The 21062-nt window shown below is 44.1% G+C and overlaps 1 protein-coding gene across 3 annotated transcripts in view; it reads right to left on the reverse strand.

Annotated features, from left to right (window-relative positions):
- bcl11ba (BCL11 transcription factor B a) overlaps positions 1 to 21062 on the reverse strand; it is a 36037-nt gene that overhangs the window by 12975 nt on the left and 2000 nt on the right. For all 3 annotated transcript variants that reach the window (XM_029729674.1, XM_029729673.1, XM_029729675.1), the window contains exon 2: positions 3517 to 4035. In XM_029729674.1, coding sequence (XP_029585534.1) covers positions 3517 to 4035 — 519 coding nt within the window. The remainder of the gene's footprint in view (positions 1 to 3516; positions 4036 to 21062) is intronic.

The following is a 21062-nucleotide window of genomic DNA, read 5'->3' on the forward strand; positions in this document are numbered from 1 at the left end:
TGCGCTCATCTCTCTCTCTTCTCTCTCGTACTCTCTCTCCTCTTCTCTCTCTCTCTCTCTCTCTCTCTCTCTCTTCTCTCTCTCTCTCTTCTCTCTCTCTCTCTCTCTCTCTATCTCTCTCTCTCTCTCTCTCTCTCTCTCTCTCTCTCTCTCTTCTCTCTCTCTCTCTCTCTCTCTCTCCTCCTCTCTCTCTCTCTCTCGCCCACAGCGGTAGCTCTCCTAGCCCCGGGCTATAGTGGGAATGTCATATTTAATTTAATTAGGGTCTATTAAACATAATTAAATTGCGCTGAAATTTAAGACAGCTAAGTGGCAATATAAGGTGGTCGCTGAGCAAGGCTCCGTGTCCTGCTGATACCGGAGCGTCAGAGAAATATTGAATTCAACCCTGGAGTGGTTCCTCTTCCATGGCTGTCCTATATACTCATAGATAACATTGACTTTCCTCACAGCAGGCCAGGGGAGGGGAGGGAGAGAAGGATCACTGTAAAGGGAATGGAAAATGAGGTGTTGCAGGTGTGGAGGACATTTCTTTTCTTTATCCGTTTTCTTTCCCCCCTTGATATGAGTTCTGGAGATCAAAGCGGTTGCGTTTTGTTTTTTTAATCAACAGCCTGAAGGGAGGAGGCGTTGGCCTGTTGTGTGTAATACTACGCTGTGCTTTCGGATATTCTCAGTGTTACGTTTCATCCCCAGGTATACTAAATACATTTTAAAAAAAGAGGCTAGGTCTTCTCAGTCTACTGTACTGCAAACGCACTCCAGGCTGGTGTTTATCACAAACACAAGAGAAGAGAAGAGAAAGAAGAGCTGTGACGTGTCACATGACAGGAAGTGACCACTAAGAGGTGGCCCCTCCCCTTCCTGTGTGAGAGCTGTCAGTCACAGGGCAGGTATGTCGTGTGGTGATGAGATGGGGTCTGACGGCTGGGTGAAGAGCGGGAGTGTACAGCTTGTCAAAACAACCTTGCTATGTCTGCTAGGGAGTCTCCTCTCCCTCTCATCCAGACTCACAGGAACACATCAAACTGCTGTTTGGACGTGGAGACTCAACAGAACAGCGAGGGGAGAGGTCCTCAGAGCACAGAGACTCGTAATGTTGTTCTGTTCACAATCAGCTGCTACTATCACCGTGGAAGCTGAAAAACCTCCCACACTCCTCTTTTATGCCCTCTCTCTCTCCCTTCTCTCACTCCCTTTTTCACCACTAGAAGATGACAGATGGATATATTATATTAAAAGAGAGAGAGAGGAAAAAACAAATTCATGAAAAATGATCGGTGCTTGGAGAGCAAAGATACCACTTCTATTTTTAAAAAGCAAGCTCGCTGAGAGTATGAGTGTGTTTCTTCTTTTTTTTTCCTTTTCCATTTCACGTTGAGAACAAATGGAAGAGGAAAGGTTTAGCATAAAGAATACTTTACCCTGCTGGGAGGCAATTATAAATGGTGGTCGGCTGCAGGCTTGTGTTTAGCCCCACGCACAATCTGACATTCAAGCTTCTTAATCACTTTCTGAGGACGCCTCCTCCTCGCCCTGCTTTCTATCCCTCGCACCCCATTCTCTCTCTCTCTCTCTCTCTCTCTCTCTCTGTCTCTCTCTCTCTCTCTCAATGGAAGGCATAAATGTATTTATAGAAAACCTTAACACGATTTGCATAGGCACATTTCACCTGTCGTTATTTTAATGCTCCAGTTATCATTTATGGGGTTGATATCTAAAATACGCTTGAAATGAAATGCTTGCAAAAATTCTATTTTGCTTGGAAATATAAATGTAAATTATGTTTTGCTTGGAAATGTAAAAGAATGACAAAATAGAAATATTAAATGTTATTGCTGTAGTCCAATTTAACCTCTAACATGTTTTTCCCTTTTAATGTAACAATTAAAAGTGTATATATATACTGCGCAACTAGAGTTTGTACAAGCATAATTGAGCTGATTTCACGAAAAGACTACGCAGTAAGACAGTTGGTAATAATATGTGCATATCACGTTAAAAAAAAAACAGTGTATACAAAATAAATCCTCTTAACGTGACCTCAAATTAACAATACCAATCAATTAGTGCACATGCCTCAGTACACTTCTCAAGGCCTGCTATATGCACCAGCTGTGAGATGTCATTAAGTAGTGGCCTATTTGCAACCTATCACGTTTTTCTCCTTGGAGAATAAGAGTATAAATGAAAAAATGAAGATCAAGCTTCAATTTAAGACATATTTTTGAAGCCTCAAATTACCATATCAAATAGCTGTTAAAAAAAACAGTTTTATGTTTTATCTAAACAGGGGTGCCTTCTAAGGTAGAGAGGAAAGGAAGTTCTCAGAAGTGTACAGAGATGCGGTGTTAAAATATTGATAAAGTTCCCCTAAACACTAGTGTTTTACTGCACCGGCCAAACCGCAGAGCCACACACTTCGGAGTGCAGGAGTAGACACACGCAGTCGCAGACTTGGGAGTGCATATGCTGAAGTCGCACGCTCATTGCAGAATAGTTTTGTTGAGTTCTAAAATATTACACAGTAGCTATCAATCCGTGGTTACATTATTTTTTTTAAACTGCATTCGAGGGCAATATGAAAAATATTCAGGTAAACCTTTACATAAGTGCTTTGTCTCCAATGACTACCAGTCTGAATGAGGAAGCAGTGTGGAGAAGCATGGTGGCTAATGGATAATTTAGCCACTTCCTGATTATTAGGAGACGTGAGGTATTGTGGGGATGGTGGTGAAGAATAAATGGTCTTTTTTGCCGCTGGTTAACTTCACAAATAACGATTGCAGAAAGAAGAAACCGAGGAAAGACAAAAATCAAAATAAAAGCTATAATGATGAAGATCAAGTGAGGCGGTGTTATAAGCCTCTCCCCTGCGTTGGTTTCTCCTGGTAGCGTTGTCCATCCCAGAATATTCTTTTACTTTATGAGACCCATTTCCCTCCGGGTTTCTTTGTGGAGGACTTGACTTGCCTGTTGTGAAAGATAACTGTGGAGGAGAGGAGCTCCCTCTCTCTCTCTCTCTCTCCCCCCATGCTTCCAGCTGGTCTAAACTAAACTGTGTCTTTACCCCACTGAATCGGGAACTAGCTCTTTTAATCCTGCTTGGTTTTTCCTTTTTTTTTGCCTATATAAATCTTAATGAGCTTTTCACCTTTTAAGCAGATGGCTTAGGCTGGATTTCTCCATGAGAGTAGGGGTGAGTCTCTGTCACGTTTTGCACAATTTGTTTCAACTAGCTGAGTCCTTGAGGGGGTTTTAGGGCTTTGAGTGGGTAATGTGCTGTTTCTCCTCTCTCCTCTGTCCTCTCTCCTCGTTCTGCACGGCACCCGGTCTGCCCTAATGAAATCAGCTCACTTTCTCCCCTTTCTATTTCTCTCTCATGAAGGGCTGAGCACTATCACAATCACAACAGGAAGCCCCTGTCTGACTGCTACAGAGGTAAATGAGAGGGAGAGATAGTGTGTGTGTGTGTGTGTGTGTGTGTGTGTGTGTGTGTGTGTGTGTGTGACCTACCTGCCAGGGCACTCTCCTGCTTGGGGCAAATTCCTTTGGTGGGCGTCACCATCAGCCTCTCGTCCTCTTCCTCCTCCGGTGTCACCTGGATTCCGATTTCCACCGGTTCCACCACTTTCCTCAGCTGGCTATGACCGAGGCGACCCTGGTTCTGCTGCTGCTGGTGGGGCGGGGAGGGGCTGCTGCGGTCGGCGGCCATCTTGTCGTAGCAGCCAGGGCCTTGCAGTAGGGCTTGACACTGCTTCTTCTTGTGCTCGATGAAGAGCAGGATGTCTCCCAGGGGGAAGTTCATTTGACACTGGCCACAGGTGAGCAGGTCGTGGTCCCCCAGCCCCATGGCCAGGCTGTCGGATAGGCTGGGGTCCAGCAGGGCCGGGTGGGGCAACAGGGGGTGGGGGTGGGGGTGGGGGTGGTGGTGAGGGTGAGGTTGAGGGTGGGGGTGAGGTTGAGGGTGGGGGTGAGGTTGGGTGAGGGAGTCAGACACGGAAAGTCCGCCATCCACATGGTCAGCCTCCGCCGCTGAGAGAGAGAGAAAGTGAGAGAGAGATTAGTGTGATTTGTTCTGTTGAAGTGTAGAACACAGCTCTGGGTTATAGCAGGGGTTCCCAGACGTATTCACTCGGGGCCCCCCTTCCAGCATTCCAGAACATGACACAAACTGTTCACACCCCTGTAATTTTGCAGGTTTATAGCTTATTTCCTGCAATTCTACGCATGTTGTCATGGGCTGCAAAGGAAATGTTGCACGTTCTAAAGCTAATTTAAAAAAAAAAGAAACGGTAGATGACATGGGCTAGTTGATCAGGACATTTCTGACAAGGTATGGTATGGTATGCAACGACTAACACGACAAGAGGAACTGATTTTGAAATGGCACCTTGCGCGTTGTATAATAACAAACTTTCAAGAGTAAGTTTAAAGCCGGACAGAGTTCCTTTAAAAAAATAGAAATAATAATCATTTTTTGGGGGGCGGGGGACTTCCGAGCTCCCCTGCTGACCCCTGGGAACCACTGGGTTATAGGACTCTGTCTGAAAGAGAGAAAGAAAGAAAGAAAGAGAGAGAGAGAAAGAGAAAGAGAGAGAGAGAGAGAGACAGAGAGAGACTGGTATTTTCTACAACCACAAAAGCCCAGCAGATCTGCTGGCTGATTCTGTCACCTAGATAAACAGAGACTCACAAACCACAGACAACAGCCCTCTACTCCCTCTCCCCCTTCCTCTCTCATTGCCTCCATTTTGAAAGATCATCCTACACCTTTCAACAAGTGGCTACAATCGCCTCTTTGTAGTCCGAGGCTCTCGTTCGGTGTTGCCACCTTCCACTCTTACAATAAAACCTTTCCGACTGCCACTTCTCGCCGCGCCTCTTCATCTCTCCCTCCTTCCTTTGCCTGTTTCTCTTCACCCCACTGACCTTAGCTGGCTAGCGCGTCTCTCAGACACATGCCAACTTCAGCCAGCGCTGTGCTGTTGTTCGTCAGGCTTTGAGCTGCGCTGAGCAGAGTGTCTCTCTACCGTACTGTACTAATGTGCTGTCTTGTACTGTGGTGCTCAGGTTCAACTTCATGTGTGCAGAGAGCATGTTCGTAGATACGTGGGGCTGTATATAAACTGGGATGCTATCGCCACGGCAATCATAGCTGAGATGTTATCCTCACACACACACCAGCGGCGCAGGGTAAAAGAGAGGGAGGGAGAGAAAGAGAGAGAGAGAGGAAGAGAGAGAGAGCGAGGTCTCAGGGAGAGAGATAAAGTGGTACACAGAAGAGAAGCTGGGGGTGAGGACAGAGGTAAAGGCAGGTTGAGAGAGAGACAGAGAGAGAGAAAGAGAGAGAGAGAAAGAGAGAGAGGGAGAAGAAGAGATAGAGAAAGAGGGGGGTTTGAGCAACTGCTAAAAAGAGGTTGATTTTTTTAAAAGCAAGGATAAAAGATAGAGGTAGCGTGAGCCCCTGGCACGCTGCTCAGGTAGCCCTGTTTACATGTCCCCCAGGACTCTCTCCCTCCTTCACTAATTGTAGATGATGGATCACCAGCAGGCTGTGCATCCTTCTGCCATTTGTATAAACTCCAAATTATAAATGCAGATAGATTTGTAATGTCGAACTGAGCAAAGGCCTCTGGATATATGCTCACAACTTTAGCATGTGTTTGTTTTGCTCGTGTTTATTTTTTAACAGAAACAGCCACAACTGGTTAAAAACACCATCCCCAATTATTACCACAGTCAAAAGTGTATACAGGACATTCATTGAATGGAAATACTGTGTTTGATTTTATTCAGCGGTATTCAATACTTTTAATACCATACATTATTATTCTGAACTGCCATACTTATGGTCCCTGTAGTACATATGGAGAAGAAAAGCAACTCATTTTGTATGCTATTGCTTTCCTGTGATGTAAAATAGCCATTGCCTGATCGATGCCGGATGACCCCGTCATGGAAGACATGAGGACAGGAGGGGCGTTTTGCTTCGGCTTCACTTTTCCAGCATCATGTCTAGATGCACGTAGCATTACTGTCGACATGCAACCATTGTGTTGTATGATCACACTCAGGAGTGTGCGTGTGTCATGCCCCCCCCCCCCCCCCCCCCCCACACACACACACACACACACAGAGCCGAGGTGCCCTGCAGGCATAGGCAGGCCATCTGTGCATCAAATTAGGCTGCAGTGGTTCTTCTGTGTAAATGAACAAGCCACAGAGATCAGCCTACACACACACACACAGCTATAAACAATAGTGCTGTCAGGCACTCACTTTGCATTGCATTGTGGGAACTGAGGTCGATTTCCTGCTGTGAGTAGAGAGGTGTGGTGACATCAGGAAGTGACTGCAGACAGCTCAACACACTCTGATCAGGACCTGTGAATCACAGCCTAGCTAACGTTGCTCTCTGATTTACCCCGAAAAGGTATTCAGAGCCATCTAAATATTGCCACCTGAAGGGTTTGGCTCCTATAGACTACAGAAGGACATCGGTAGTGTCAGCGGTGTTAAGCCTAGGCTGACTAGGCTTTACTCTGCACTCTAGAAGACTGGCATGAGTCAAACAAACAAACACTGTCAGATTGTGTGGGATTGGATCAGTGAACTGTGCTGAGATTCTAGGACAGTCTATGACGGCGTCTGCACGCACGCACGCTGTTGTCCACGGCACCCCTTCCCTACCACCCTCCCGATAACCATGCTGTCACCTAGGTTACATTACGTCTCATCATTCTCTCTGATCCCTCAGCAAATACTTCCTATAATTCCATTAGAGCCTCAGAAATGTCAAATGTTACTCATCTTCATCCAGCACGCTCCGCAGAGACAGGAGGCTTGCGTGGAATTAGAACCCTATTCCCTATCTAGTGCACTACTTTTGACCAGCGCCTATGGGGCTCTGGTCAAAAGTAGTGCACTGTGTGGGGAATAGGGTGCTAATTTGGACGCGGCCTACAGATTAGGGGACCCGAAGGAGAGAGAGAGAGAGAGGGACAGAGACAGAGCGCGAGAGAGAGAGAGACCGAGAGCGATAGAGAGAGAGAGTGATAGAGAGAGAGAGAGAGAGAGAGAGAGAGAGAGAGAGAGAGAGAGAGAGAGAGAGAGAGAGAGAGAGAGAGAGAAGGTGATATGTCCACAGTCGGGTTTAAATATAACTTAAACCTGCAGTATAGAGCATGTACTGAGATATATTCCATTTGGCCTAATGCAAACTGAAGACTCAATGTATTTGACCTGTATTAAAGTCAGTGGGTTTTTGAGAAGGAAAGAAAAACTGATATAAATGTCCGTTTGTTTTCTAGCTGACATATTCTCTGTGGTTTTTGTCTCCGAGAGACAAAATTAGCAGGTCTTGATGAGGTTGGTAGGTTGTTGCTCAAGATGTGGCTTAGGGTGTGGGTCTCTATGCAAATGACAGATGTGAAGGCAGGAAGGAAGAAACTTCCGCTTTGGCCTAATTGACCTAATAAGGCTGGTTGAGTCTGAGGGGACCTTGGTAACAAGTAGTTCACCATATACTGTACGGAATAGGGTGCCATTTTGGGACGTAGCCTGAGTCAGAGAACCTACTAATGGGGTTTCAATTAGCGGGTGTAAAGCACAAAAACCCAAAGCAAATTGAGCGTCTAAGAATGAACGACAAGCTAAAATGGACGGAACCCTTCACTTTCCAGCAACCAGCCAGCTCATCTTTTTTTACATTTCAGAGAAACTCGATTCATAGTGTTTCTCCCAAAGGAGAGTGAAATTGCTGCTGACAGGTATCTGGCCAATCAGATTGTCTGTCTCGCTGGCCCAGAAAAAAGGCCCATTTCTCTTTCCAGCAGAGTTCGGTGATATAATACAGCCCGAGGAGTGTGTCGATATTCCACGCTAACTTTTGCCATGGTCATCACCAGGGAGAGGAGAGGAGAGGGATGTCATGTTATTATCTCGGGGTAAACCGTTCCGCCGCTTACCTCCTCCATTCCGTTTGCCCTCGCTCCTCGCTACAAACACACACTTTTAATAAAGCGAGACTGTTCACATTCTCCACACTGCAAATAAAACCCTGGAGATAACAGTCCCCTATTCACACACAAATGTGATAACGTTTAAACTCTAAAATGCTTTTCAACGTTTTTCTTTCTCTCTGTCTCGCTTTTCTCTTCGCTGTTTCAGACGGTCAGAGGTGGCTAATTAGAGAGCGCACGTCATTTCTGACTGATTTCATATTGTTTTTTTACTGCCACCATTTAAATCATGAAAGCTCCTCTAATTCTGTCCAGATAGAAAGTTCTGGTCTGTGCCAATTAAGACCATTCATCGTGGTGCTGTTACATGTGCTGCTGGGAGAAGGAAGGAAGGAAGGAAGGAAGGAAGGAAGGAAGGAAGGAAGGAAGGAAGGAAGGAAGGAAGGAAGGAAGGAAGGAAGGAAGGAAGGAAGGAAGGAAGGACGGGGAAAATACCTAAGCAAACTATAAAAGACAGTTTACTGTTTGTTCACTATTTTCCTCCATGCCGCGCAACGCCACGCCGTGGCAGGCAGCTCTCACCAAGGCTGCGTGTTTGCGGCTGAGACTGCAGTCAGTGCCACCACACACACACACACACACACACAAACGCAAACACACACAACATGCCAACACACACGCCAACACACACACACTCTCTCTCACAGAGACGTAAAACACAAACACATTCACGCACAAATACAGACGTGCCGAACGCACACCGGCCTGGCATATGCACAAAGAAAACAGCGCTTAACTCACATACCTCCCCTACTCCAATGGATTGTCACCCTAACCAACTTTCACCCAACCTCAATACAACTGAGGAAGAGCCCTGTCAGACACAGACACAAGCTAGGCTTAGATACACACACAAACACTTAGACAAAAATTCACACATCTCCTGTAAATATACACATACTTAACACAAACAAACAGGCCTATAGGGCTTTGGCAAGGTCCACAACCAGACACCCAGGCCTGGGTTCACACGCTGTTTCGCTGGACACCCAGGTCTGGATACACACACTGCCTGACAGAGTTAACAACCAGGAAGCCACTCTCTCTAACCAACCATAATAACACAGTACATATCTGAGTGGGCTTCAAACCAGAGGGTATATATTAAACATCTCACAGAGTAAATATCTCTCTCGCTCTCGACTTTCTTTCTTTCCCACAAACACACACATACACAATTTCTCCCTCTTAAACACACACGAGCACACTTTTGCTGAAGCTTTTGTCACCACTGAGCGTGACACTAAGTGCTTCTGGTATAAGTCTAGCTGGTATGAGTCTAGCTGGTATGAGTCTAGCTGGTATGAGTCTAGCAGGTATGAGTCTAGCTGGTATGAGTCTAGCTGGTATGAGTCTAGCAGGTATGAGTCTAGCAGGTATGAGTCTAGCTGGTATGAGTCTAGCTGGTATGAGTCTAGCTGGTATGAGTCTAGCAGGTATGAGTCTAGCAGGTTTGAGTCTAGCAGGTATGAGTCTAGCTGGTATGAGTCTAGCAGGTATGAGTCTAGCAGGTATGAGTCTAGCTGGTATGAGTCTAGCTGGTATGAGTCTAGCAGGTATGAGTCTAGCTGGTATGAGTCTAGCAGGTATGAGTCTAGCAGGTATGAGTCTAGCAGGTATGAGTCTAGCAGGTATGCTACTTGGCCTGATATTTAAATACTAAATGCAGTAGCACATACACATAAAGCATAAAACCAACATCGCATGGTTTAAGGTTAGCTTAAAGAGGTACGTGTCCAGACCAGCTAGCTCTACAGTCTCACTTCAGAAGAATTTCAAAGTGTTTCAGGTTCAGATTAAGCATTAACTCTGAACACTTAAGGTAAGGGTTAAGGTTTCTATCGCTGGATTTGAACAGAGGCATATGCTTTACACCCATCCGCCATCCCCGTCAACAACACCCTAGCAAAACCCAAACCTACTTGAAGATAACAGAGCTCACTTTTGCCCCTAGTGGACAGTTTCCACATCCTCTCCCGACGTCCTCAAACATGGATGGACTTCGAATACTGACTTGCATCACGGGTGACCTGGCTGGTCCAGACACAGCTGCAGCCAAGAACACACACACACACACGGTAAGGAGTGTGTGAACGGAGATGTTAACATTACATTTTGAATTGGAATTATTCGAGCAGTGGACTTTGAACACACACACGTGCACACATACACGTAAGTAATGAAGGTTTGATTTCAAGGTTTGTACGCGTGTATGAGAGAGAGTTTGAGCTGCCGTAGTAGTAAGGCTTTCCTCTGCTCCTACCCAGCCAAGCCTGGGTTAATTTAGAAAGAGAAAGAGCGGGCGAGAGAGAGAGAGAGAGAGAGAGACAGAGAGAGAGAGAGAGACAGAGAGACAGAGAGACAGAGAGAGAGAGAGAGGAGAGAGAGAGAGAGAGAGAGAGAGAGAGAGAGAGAGAGACAGAGAGACATAGAGAGAGGAAGGAAGGAAGGAAGGAAGGCAGGAGGCCTGTACTCTATAACATGTATCCACTTGTAGGCGTAAAGATAATGATGATATATTGGATACGGTATACCCCAGGACTGACACCTTTAAATCCATGCCGTTGTGGCATAGGCTGGAGAAGGAAAACTGAACACACAAATATACAGTCCACACATGTATCTGCAGTCACTGCCATGTACAGACTGCAGAAGACAGATAACTCACAGAAAGGTACATAGGCACGCAACACACACACACACACACAACACACACACACACAGAGTGTGAGAGCTAAGAGACAGGAACTTTACACACTTCTAGGCATGTTGTCCAGTGGATCCAGCCCAGCTGTGGACGGTGCTGAGCGTCACACACTGTCAGAGCACTATAGAGACCCAGGGAGTGTCGTAAATCAGCCTATGAAAACTCTGCATGGAGTCACGGACACGGCTGAGGCCTAACCGGAACACTACACTACAGCCTGAACCCAGCGCTACAGCCCTCTAGGTTGTGTCCCAAACGGCGCCCTGCTCCCTATTTAGTGCAATGTGCAAGTGCTCTGGTCAAAAGTAGTGCACTATATAGGGAATATGGTTACATTTGGGTTGCAACCTCTGTCCTCTACCCTCACATACCTTCACACAGACAAGCATAGCCTCCTCAGCCAACATCAAAAACACGGAGAGAAGGAGAGAGTGTGGGGGGGAGAAAGAGAGAGACAAAGGCACAGGACACGCAGGATGAGGAAGGAAGGAAGAGAGGAGAAACAAGGAGAGAATATGCGAGCGTATTAATCAAAGGGACCAGGCAGACATTTTGTTAAATTGCTCTGGCGAGAACGCCTTGTCTGAGAGAGGAGAGGTTTATTTACTGAATAATTACACGCTTTCTGCTAGATACATACAGCATCTACCTAGCTAGCTACCCGAATTATCTTACCATCCATCTACATTACAGTACATACTATATGCATCTAGGTTTATACCAAATCGTTCTGGAATTGGAAACATGGTGGCATCAACTGAAAACAAAACATACATTTCATGTTCTTTAGAAAAACAATATAGCTCCGTAAAATAATCAAAGTTCTACTTTTATAATCAAATTGTGTATTTATGTAAATGATCTCTTTAATCTGCAGCTTAAATGGAATGGACATGGGGTTAAAGATGTATCTCATTATTTTTGAATTATCTTATAAAACGTTGATTATTAGTCTTGTTTGAAAGAGAGAGCAGAAAGGAGAGGAGGTTTGCGGATGCTGCAGGGCTGGCTGCCAGAGAGAGAGAGGTGTTGACCGTCGGACTCTAAACGGGGTGTGTGAACACCAACATCATCTAAAACATCCACACTGAGAGTCGTCAAAAAGCTCACTCTAACTCCTACTACCTAGCCCCATCCCCCCACGACAACACACACATTTAGGAAATATGGCTTTCTACTCTCTCAGCTCGTACTGCGAGAGCTGCATGCCACCCGCACACACAGCCTAAGAGCTCCCCCTAGCAGGTGGAAGGAAGCACGTCTAGAGAAAGAGCGGGAGAGGGAGAGAGACAGAGTCGGAGAGAGGGAGGCAAAGAGCGAGACTTGATCCCCCATAGAGAACTAGGAGGTATTGAAACAGCTAACAACGTGAAGACAGACAGTGTTAAGAGATCCAGTGAGGACAGACAGACAGTTCAACATCCCTAAAGTAAGCAAACCAGGCCTCTGGCATGCAGGTTATGGAAAGAGATAGATAGTGAGGATGGAGAAAGAGAGAGTGAGAGAGAGCGAGAGTTGGTGCTCCTCAGATGGTATTAAAAGTGGGGACATGGATGGTACAGTATTAGTAGCCTACTGAGAACATGGATGGTACAGTATTAGTAGCCTACTGAGGACATGGATGGTACAGTATTAGTAGCCTACTGAGGACATGGATGGTACAGTATTAGTAGCCTATTGAGGACATGGATGGTACAGTATTAGTAGCCTACTGAGGACATGGATGGTACTGTATTAGTAGCCTACTGAGGACATGGATGGTACTGTATTAGTAGCCTACTGAGGACATGGATGGTACTGTATTAGTAGCCTACTGAGAACATGGATGGTACAGTATTAGTAGCCTACTGAGAACATGGATGGTACAGTATTAGTATGCTACTGAGGACATGGATGGTACAGTATTAGTAGCCTACTGAGGACATGGATGGTACAGTATTAGTAGCCTACTGAGGACATGGATGGTACAGTATTAGTAGCCTACTGAGAACATGGATGGTACAGTATTAGTAGCCTATTGAGGACATGGATGGTACAGTATTAGTAGCCTACTGAGGACATGGATGGTACAGTATTAGTAGCCTATTGAGGACATGGATGGTACAGTATTAGTAGCCTATTGAGGACATGGATGGTACAATATTAGTAGTCTACTGAGGACATGGATGGTACAGTATTAGTAGCCTACTGAGGACATGGATGGTACAGTATTAGTAGCCTACTGAGAACATGGATGGTACAGTATTAGTAGCCTATTGAGGACATGGATGGTACAGTATTAGTAGCCTACTGAGGACATGGATGGTACAGTATTAGTAGCCTACTGAGGACATGGATGGTACTGTATTAGTAGCCTACTGAGGACATGGATGGTACAGTATTAGTAGCCTATTGAGGACATGGATGGTACAGTATTAGTAGCCTACTGAGGACATGGATGGTACAGTATTAGTAGCCTACTGAGAACATGGATGGTACAGTATTAGTAGCCTACTGAGGACATGGATGGTACAGTATTAGTAGCCTACTGAGGACATGGATGGTACTGTATTAGTAGTCTACTGAGAACATGGATGGTACAGTATTAGTAGCCTACTGAGGACATGGATGGTACAGTATAAGTTGCCTACTGAGGACATGGATGGTACAGTATTAGTAGCCTACTGAGGACATGGATGGTACTGTATTAGTAGCCTACTGAGGACATGGATGGTACAGTATTAGTAGCCTATTGAGGACATGGATGGTACAGTATTAGTAGCCTACTGAGGACATGGATGGTACAGTATTAGTAGCCTACTGAGGACATGGATGGTACTGTATTAGTAGCCTACTGAGGACATGGATGGTACAGTATTAGTAGCCTACTGAGGACATGGATGGTACAGTATTAGTAGCCTACTGAGGACATGGATGGTACAGTATTAGTAGCCTACTGAGGACATGGATGGTACAGTATTAGTAGCCTACTGAGAACATGGATGGTACAGTATTAGTAGCCTACTGAGGACATGGATGGTACAGTATTAGTAGCCTACTGAGGACATGGATGGTACAGTATTAGTAGCCTACTGAGGACATGGATGGTACAGTATTAGTAGCCTACTGAGAACATGGATGGTACAGTATTAGTAGCCTACTGAGAACATGGATGGTACAGTATTAGTAGCCTACTGAGGACATGGATGGTACAGTATTAGTAGCCTACTGAGAACATGGATGGTACAGTATTAGTAGCCTACTGAGAACATGGATGGTACAGTATTAGTAGCCTACTGAGAACATGGATGGTACAGTATTAGTAGCCTATTGAGGACATGGATGGTACAGTATTAGTAGCCTACTGAGGACATGGATGGTACAGTATTAGTAGCCTACTGAGAACATGGATGGTACAGTATTAGTAGCCTACTGAGGACATGGATGGTACAGTATTAGTAGCCTACTGAGGACATGGATGGTACAGTATTAGTAGCCTACTGAGGACATGGATGGTACAGTATTAGTAGCCTACTGAGAACATGGATGGTACAGTATTAGTAGCCTACTGAGAACATGGATGGTACAGTATTAGTAGTCTACTGAGGACATGGATGGTACAGTATTAGTAGCCTACTGAGAACATGGATGGTACAGTATTAGTAGCCTACTGAGAACATGGATGGTACAGTATTAGTAGCCTACTGAGAACATGGATGGTACTGTATTAGTAGTCTACTGAGAACATGGATGGTACAGTATTAGTAGCCTACTGAGAACATGGATGGTACAGTATTAGTAGCCTACTGAGGACATGGATGGTACAGTATTAGTAGCCTACTGAGAACATGGATGGTACTGTATTAGTAGTCTACTGAGAACATGGATGGTACAGTATTAGTAGCCTACTGAGGACATGGATGGTACAGTATTAGTAGCCTATTGAGGACATGGATGGTACAGTATTAGTAGCCTACTGAGGACATGGATGGTACAGTATTAGTAGCCTATTGAGGACATGGATGGTACAGTATTAGTAGCCTACTGAGGACATGGATGGTACAGTATTAGTAGCCTACTGAGGACATGGATGGTACAGTATTAGTAGCCTACTGAGGACATGGATGGTACAGTATTAGTAGCCTATTGAGGACATGGATGGTACAGTATTAGTAGCCTACTGAGAACATGGATGGTACAGTATTAGTAGCCTATTGAGGACATGGATGGTACAGTATTAGTAGCCTACTGAGAACATGGATGGTACAGTATTAGTAGCCTATTGAGGACATGGATGGTACAGTATTAGTAGCCTACTGAGAACATGGATGGTACAGTATTAGTAGCCTATTGAGGACATGGATGGTACAGTATTAGTAGCCTACTGAGAACATGGATGGTACAGTATTAGTAGCCTATTGAGGACATGGATGGTACAGTATTAGTAGCCTACTGAGAACATGGATGGTACAGTATTAGTAGCCTACTGAGAACATGGATGGTACAGTATTAGTAGCCTACTGAGAACATGGATGGTACAGTATTAGTAGCCTACTGAGAACATGGATGGTACAGTATTAGTAGCCTACTGAGGACATGGATGGTACTGTATTAGTAGCCTACTGAGAACATGGATGGTACAGTATTAGTAGCCTACTGAGGACATGGATGGTACAGTATTAGTAGCCTACTGAGAACATGGATGGTACAGTATTAGTAGCCTACTGAGGACATGGATGGTACAGTATTAGTAGCCTACTGAGAACATGGATGGTACAGTATTAGTAGCCTATTGAGGACATGGATGGTACAGTATTAGTAGCCTACTGAGGACATGGATGGTACAGTATTAGTAGCCTACTGAGAACATGGATGGTACAGTATTAGTAGCCTACTGAGGACATGGATGGTACTGTATTAGTAGCCTACTGAGAACATGGATGGTACAGTATTAGTAGCCTACTGAGGACATGGATGGTACAGTATTAGTAGCCTACTGAGAACATGGATGGTACAGTATTAGTAGCCTACTGAGGACATGGATGGTACAGTATTAGTAGCCTACTGAGAACATGGATGGTACAGTATTAGTAGCCTACTGAGGACATGGATGGTACAGTATTAGTAGCCTACTGAGAACATGGATGGTACAGTATTAGTAGCCTACTGAGGACATGGATGGTACAGTATTAGTAGCCTACTGAGAACATGGATGGTACAGTATTAGTAGCCTATTGAGGACATGGATGGTACAGTATTAGTAGCCTACTGAGGACATGGATGGTACAGTATTAGTAGCCTACTGAGAACATGGATGGTACAGTATTAGTAGCCTACTGAGGACATGGATGGTACAGTATTAGTAGCCTATTGAGGACATGGATGGTACAGTATTAGTAGCCTACTGAGAACATGGATGGTACAGTATTAGTAGCCTACTGAGGACATGGATGGTACAGTATTAGTAGCCTACTGAGAACATGGATGGTACAGTATTAGTAGCCTACTGAGAACATGGATGGTACAGTATTAGTAGCCTACTGAGAACATGGATGGTACAGTATTAGTAGCCTATTGAGGACATAGAAGGCTTTTGGACAAGTGAACCAATGGCCATCTAATCGGGAGAATACGTTTAGGTATGCTGCTTTCTGAAGCTATTGTCTTTTACTGAATACTCAATTATTCACAAAACAACAACTAGGGATTCCTGCCTTGCTCTTTCCACTTCTAAGTTCTGTGAATATTATGAATTGATACACAAAGATGTTTTTTGTGTTTCTCTCTTACACGCACACGCAGAACAACGCCGGTGACTTCAGGCTTTAGAGGTAAATAGAAACACTTTCCTAAACAACAACTAGGGATTCCTGCCTTGCTCTTTCTGCTTCTAAGTTCTGTGAATATTATGAATTGATACACATAAAATAATAGTATTCAAGCCTTTGTCGGAATTCGTAATTTAGGGCCACATTATAATTATTTCCAAAAACACTGTGGCCCAATCACACGGATTTTCATCATCCGGTTTTGAAACGGTTGAACAAAATGGCCCATGGCAGTAATAAAAAAGTGTGTCCAGTTATTATTTTAGGAGAGAATGTATTTTTTTATTCCAAGCAGACCTATTGAGCTCAATGCAGGTTAAAATGTTCACCGATACACAGAGACTGGGCGGCAAAACCTCTAACACATCTCTTAATGAACACCGGTCGTTCCTCTGTCTGTCTGTCTGTCTGTCTATGGGTTCTCTACGGAACAAAGACCAGCACAGTGGGGTTCCCCTCTGGTTCTCACTCGCTCCCAACCCAATGGGAAACATGCATCTCAAGTGGTCTCGGTTGTAATTTACACAATTTCTCGCACACTGGGCCGACACACTGTGTGTGTGTGTGTGTGTGTGTGTGTGTGCGTGTTGTTGTTTTTTCGGTTGCCGTATATCTAATGGAAATATATAGCTTAAATGTTGAAGGATTAAATTGTTTTTACTAATCTAAAAAAACTACAAAATATTTAAATGTAAATATTTTGAAAAAATCTGATAATTATAAGGCACAAATAATATATATTGGACCGTGTAGCTATACAGACTAAACACATAATTTGCAGTCGCCTATATCAGTTTAATATAACATACTGCGGCTGAGGCGCAGTTTACCAAAGATAGTGTTCTAATTTCCATGTTTGAAAAAATGCTTAAATCCACATTTTTCCAAAACGAAAATATTCAAACAGATATCCATGCAGCACTTGGAAATGTTTCACACATATTGGTCGGTCGTTAAGCTCACAGACAACGTAATGTGTTGCGTTATAATACAGCATACACAACCTCCGGGCTGCTGTCGAGCCAGTCAAAGCATTGAAGTGCAACACTGCAAAGTTTGCAGTTGTCCCTGCCTTCCTTCTCTAAGAAAAACACATCTGAATGAACTAGTGCAATTGAACCTTTGTAGAAGCCGGCTGTCTCAAAGGCACTCACGGGGCTAATCCAAGAGGAAGACCTTCACTTAACTACGACTGAATGCCATAGACGACGTGTTAATTAGTAGGCAGACGCAAGCGCACACACACACACTCACACACACACACACACGCGCGCACACACTTTTTTAGTGCCTTCTTAAGACCTCCCCTTTAAGTAAAAAAGGAGAGGAGAAAGAAGACATAACATGGTTTCATCATCGTATATCACAATAATATAAGAAATGAAGTAATTCAAGTAAAGCATCTGCGACGAAAGACATTTTAGTGACTGCAACAGAATGAAGAGTTCATTTAGTTGAATAGATGAATCACTTCTTCTTTTTTTATCGACACAAGTTCTCAACAGCCAAATGAAAAGAATGTGAAATATTGGCTGCTTCAAACGGATATATTATCTAATAGCGCGTGAAAGAAATATGGCCAGTTTGCTGATGCCGTTGCGTGCACGTGAGATTCGGAATTCTCGTGTGTGAATTTGCATATGCATGCCCTGTGTGTGTCTGTGTGTGCATTCAACCATACGTTCAGAAAACCATTGCGTCTCTTACACAGACGTTATGAAATGCACAAGTACCATGCCACAGGTTGCAGCCAGCTCCTCCCCTGTCTGAACAACCACACTTATCAGACAGGTTTGACCTGCTAGAGATTCTGACTTCCCCTAATCGTCCTAGTGACAGGGTGCACTGTACTATTCTACTGCACCATTCAAAACTCACTGAGAGCCCGACGTTTCTACCAAAGTATTTATATGAAAATGTGTTCTGCATACACAGCCACACAGAGACAAACAAGGGCATGCAGAGAATCCACTGTTGAGATTGTGCAGTGTCCTTAGGGTGTGGGTGTGTGTGTGTGTGTGTGTGTGTGTGTGTGTGTGTGTGTGTGTGTGTGTGTGTGTGTGTGTGTGTGTGTGTGTGTGTGTGTGTGTGTGTGTGTGTGTGTGTGTGTGTGTACTAAGACAGGGGGAGGCAGGATATAAGGCGATCTAAGAGATGTCTCAGAAGTAGATTGACACTCCGATTGTCAGTCAGTCACCAGTTTCCGCCCAACATTAGTGTGGTCGCCATATTTATTAAATTACCACAGTTATAGTCTACATTGGAGATTTGTTTTGGATACTGATACAACACTAAAACAGGCCTGTTCTACCTCTGCTGTAACCATAGCTACCTCTCACTCACACACACACACACACAAAGACACACACGTCTTTGCAATCAGCTCTAAGTCTGATAACTTCTCAAATCTATCGGTTCCAGATCAACGAGGTACATTCATATATATGACACATGCAGATACAAGGTGTGTATCTCACAGGGCAATTTGAAACGTTTTACTGTCTAGTGTCCTGCAGAGTTCAGTCGGAGTAGGATGGCCGTGCTTGCCCCTCTGCAAGCGAAACAAATCATCGCTGTTATTTGAATCAATTTGCAAGCCAACGACAACAGGAGTGGATGAAGACAAGATGGGATAACTAGCTAGAGGAGAAATCTGTGTTAAATGATGGACGACTGACTGGAGCAGTAGCCATCATAGACAAACCGGAATCCAGAGGACTGACTCAGGAGCCAGACTAGTATACAGTAGATACACACACAGAGAGACTTACAGGGACACGCACACCCACACACACACACACACACGCACAAAACGATTTTGCCATAAAAGTAAGTGGTGTGGGGGAGAGAATGTGCAGAGTACACAGTCCTAACCCCGAACAACACAAAACACATTGGCCTCAGATGACATCACCGTGGAGGGCCTCTGTTCTCAGTTAGCGGGATGGATTAGACTCTGAGACTACTTCAGAACCCCATAGAAGAAGAAACGACAGAGGGATTTCATTGCTTTTGAACTTGGACACTCATATGCCTAAAAGTGCTCTTTAAAATTTGATCAGGCTATCTTTGTTTCTTCGTATGTCTGGTTGGTATTTTGCAGGGTAGCTAGACGTTTATAAATGTTTATGTGTAACACAATGCTACTACTATCATATTATGCAATTTAAAAATAAATCATAATGAATGAATGATTAGGTGTTTCATCCACGTTGATGCACGATATTAAATAGATATAGGGTAATAATTTTTTCATAAAATGTCAGCTTTTCCTGATTAACCTTAACTCGGCTATAATCTAACTTGCCACGACTCTGTGCAGACAGCGCTTCAAAAGACGCAGGAGCTCCTGCTACTAACTGCGCTGTTTCTGCCTGTCAATATCCACTTGTACATGCCGCATATAGTAGTCTATGTCTACCTGCTGTACAAGTCAAAACCTAGAACCTTTACAATACATGAATTGGTAATAGACATGTAATCTTGGGAAACACATGCTGAATGAATTTGGAATATCTTGAAGACTGAATATAGAGTAGCTGGACAACAAGGCAACGGAGGAGAGGTCAACAAATCATACGACAAAAAGGAGAGGATAAAAAGTGGACCGACCCCACAAAACAAAACCTTATGATGAACATAAATCTGCTAAATCCATATAGCTTGCCAAGACACAAAGTAGGCCTACTCACTTTCAATTACCTCACGATATCGTGAGAAATCTGTATAATTGAAATATGAGTATAGGCTCTATACACCATGCCAAGGTGTCGTTCAATTATTTCTGCTGTCAAAATTCCTTTTTAATAATGCAATTGGGAGGGGGGGGGGCGTCAAAGCAGAGACTAAGGGCAATGGCATGCTTTGGTTTTACAGATGCACAAGCGGTTCGGGGGGGGGCAGAGGGGTCCAGTGCCCCTGTGACAACAATTTTGGACCCCCTTGTGGCCCCCCTAAATGTGGAGTATGAAATCATTTTTACATAACTAATTTTTGCTATCGTTCTTTTTTTACATCCATTATTAGACAGTGGCAACGCGGAACACTAATGATTGTGAACATGGTATTTTGCCTGCTAATGCCTGCAATGCAGTGAAGAAAACGATATGACAACAATAACGTCTAATGTAACTGGCCCCTCTAACAGTACAACTGGCCCCAGCTTGGACCCCCAGTTGAAATGGTCTAGAACCTCCACTGTACAGATGGCGCGAGGATATCTGACTAGTGCTCGATAAAGGGGGGAGAAAACTGTACAATATTTATATGTTTAAATTGTCTTTAAGAAATTCAACATATATTCGGTTCAATGCTCCCAAAAAACAACAGGGATACTGGCTTTGGATGTTTGATAAAAGTTTGGTAAAAATCACTTTTTTTTATTAGACTACATTTGAAAAGGCTTTGAGATTTTCTGTTAGGGACACACACGTTTCCTCGATTTTCAATCAAATGTGTCATTTATCTCAAAACGATGCGTCAATACATCACTATTCGGTTGTCATTATTATTATTATTATTATT

The sequence above is a fragment of the Salmo trutta genome, chromosome 33 (assembly GCF_901001165.1).
Source record: "Salmo trutta chromosome 33, fSalTru1.1, whole genome shotgun sequence".
Lineage (NCBI taxonomy): Eukaryota > Metazoa > Chordata > Actinopteri > Salmoniformes > Salmonidae > Salmo > Salmo trutta.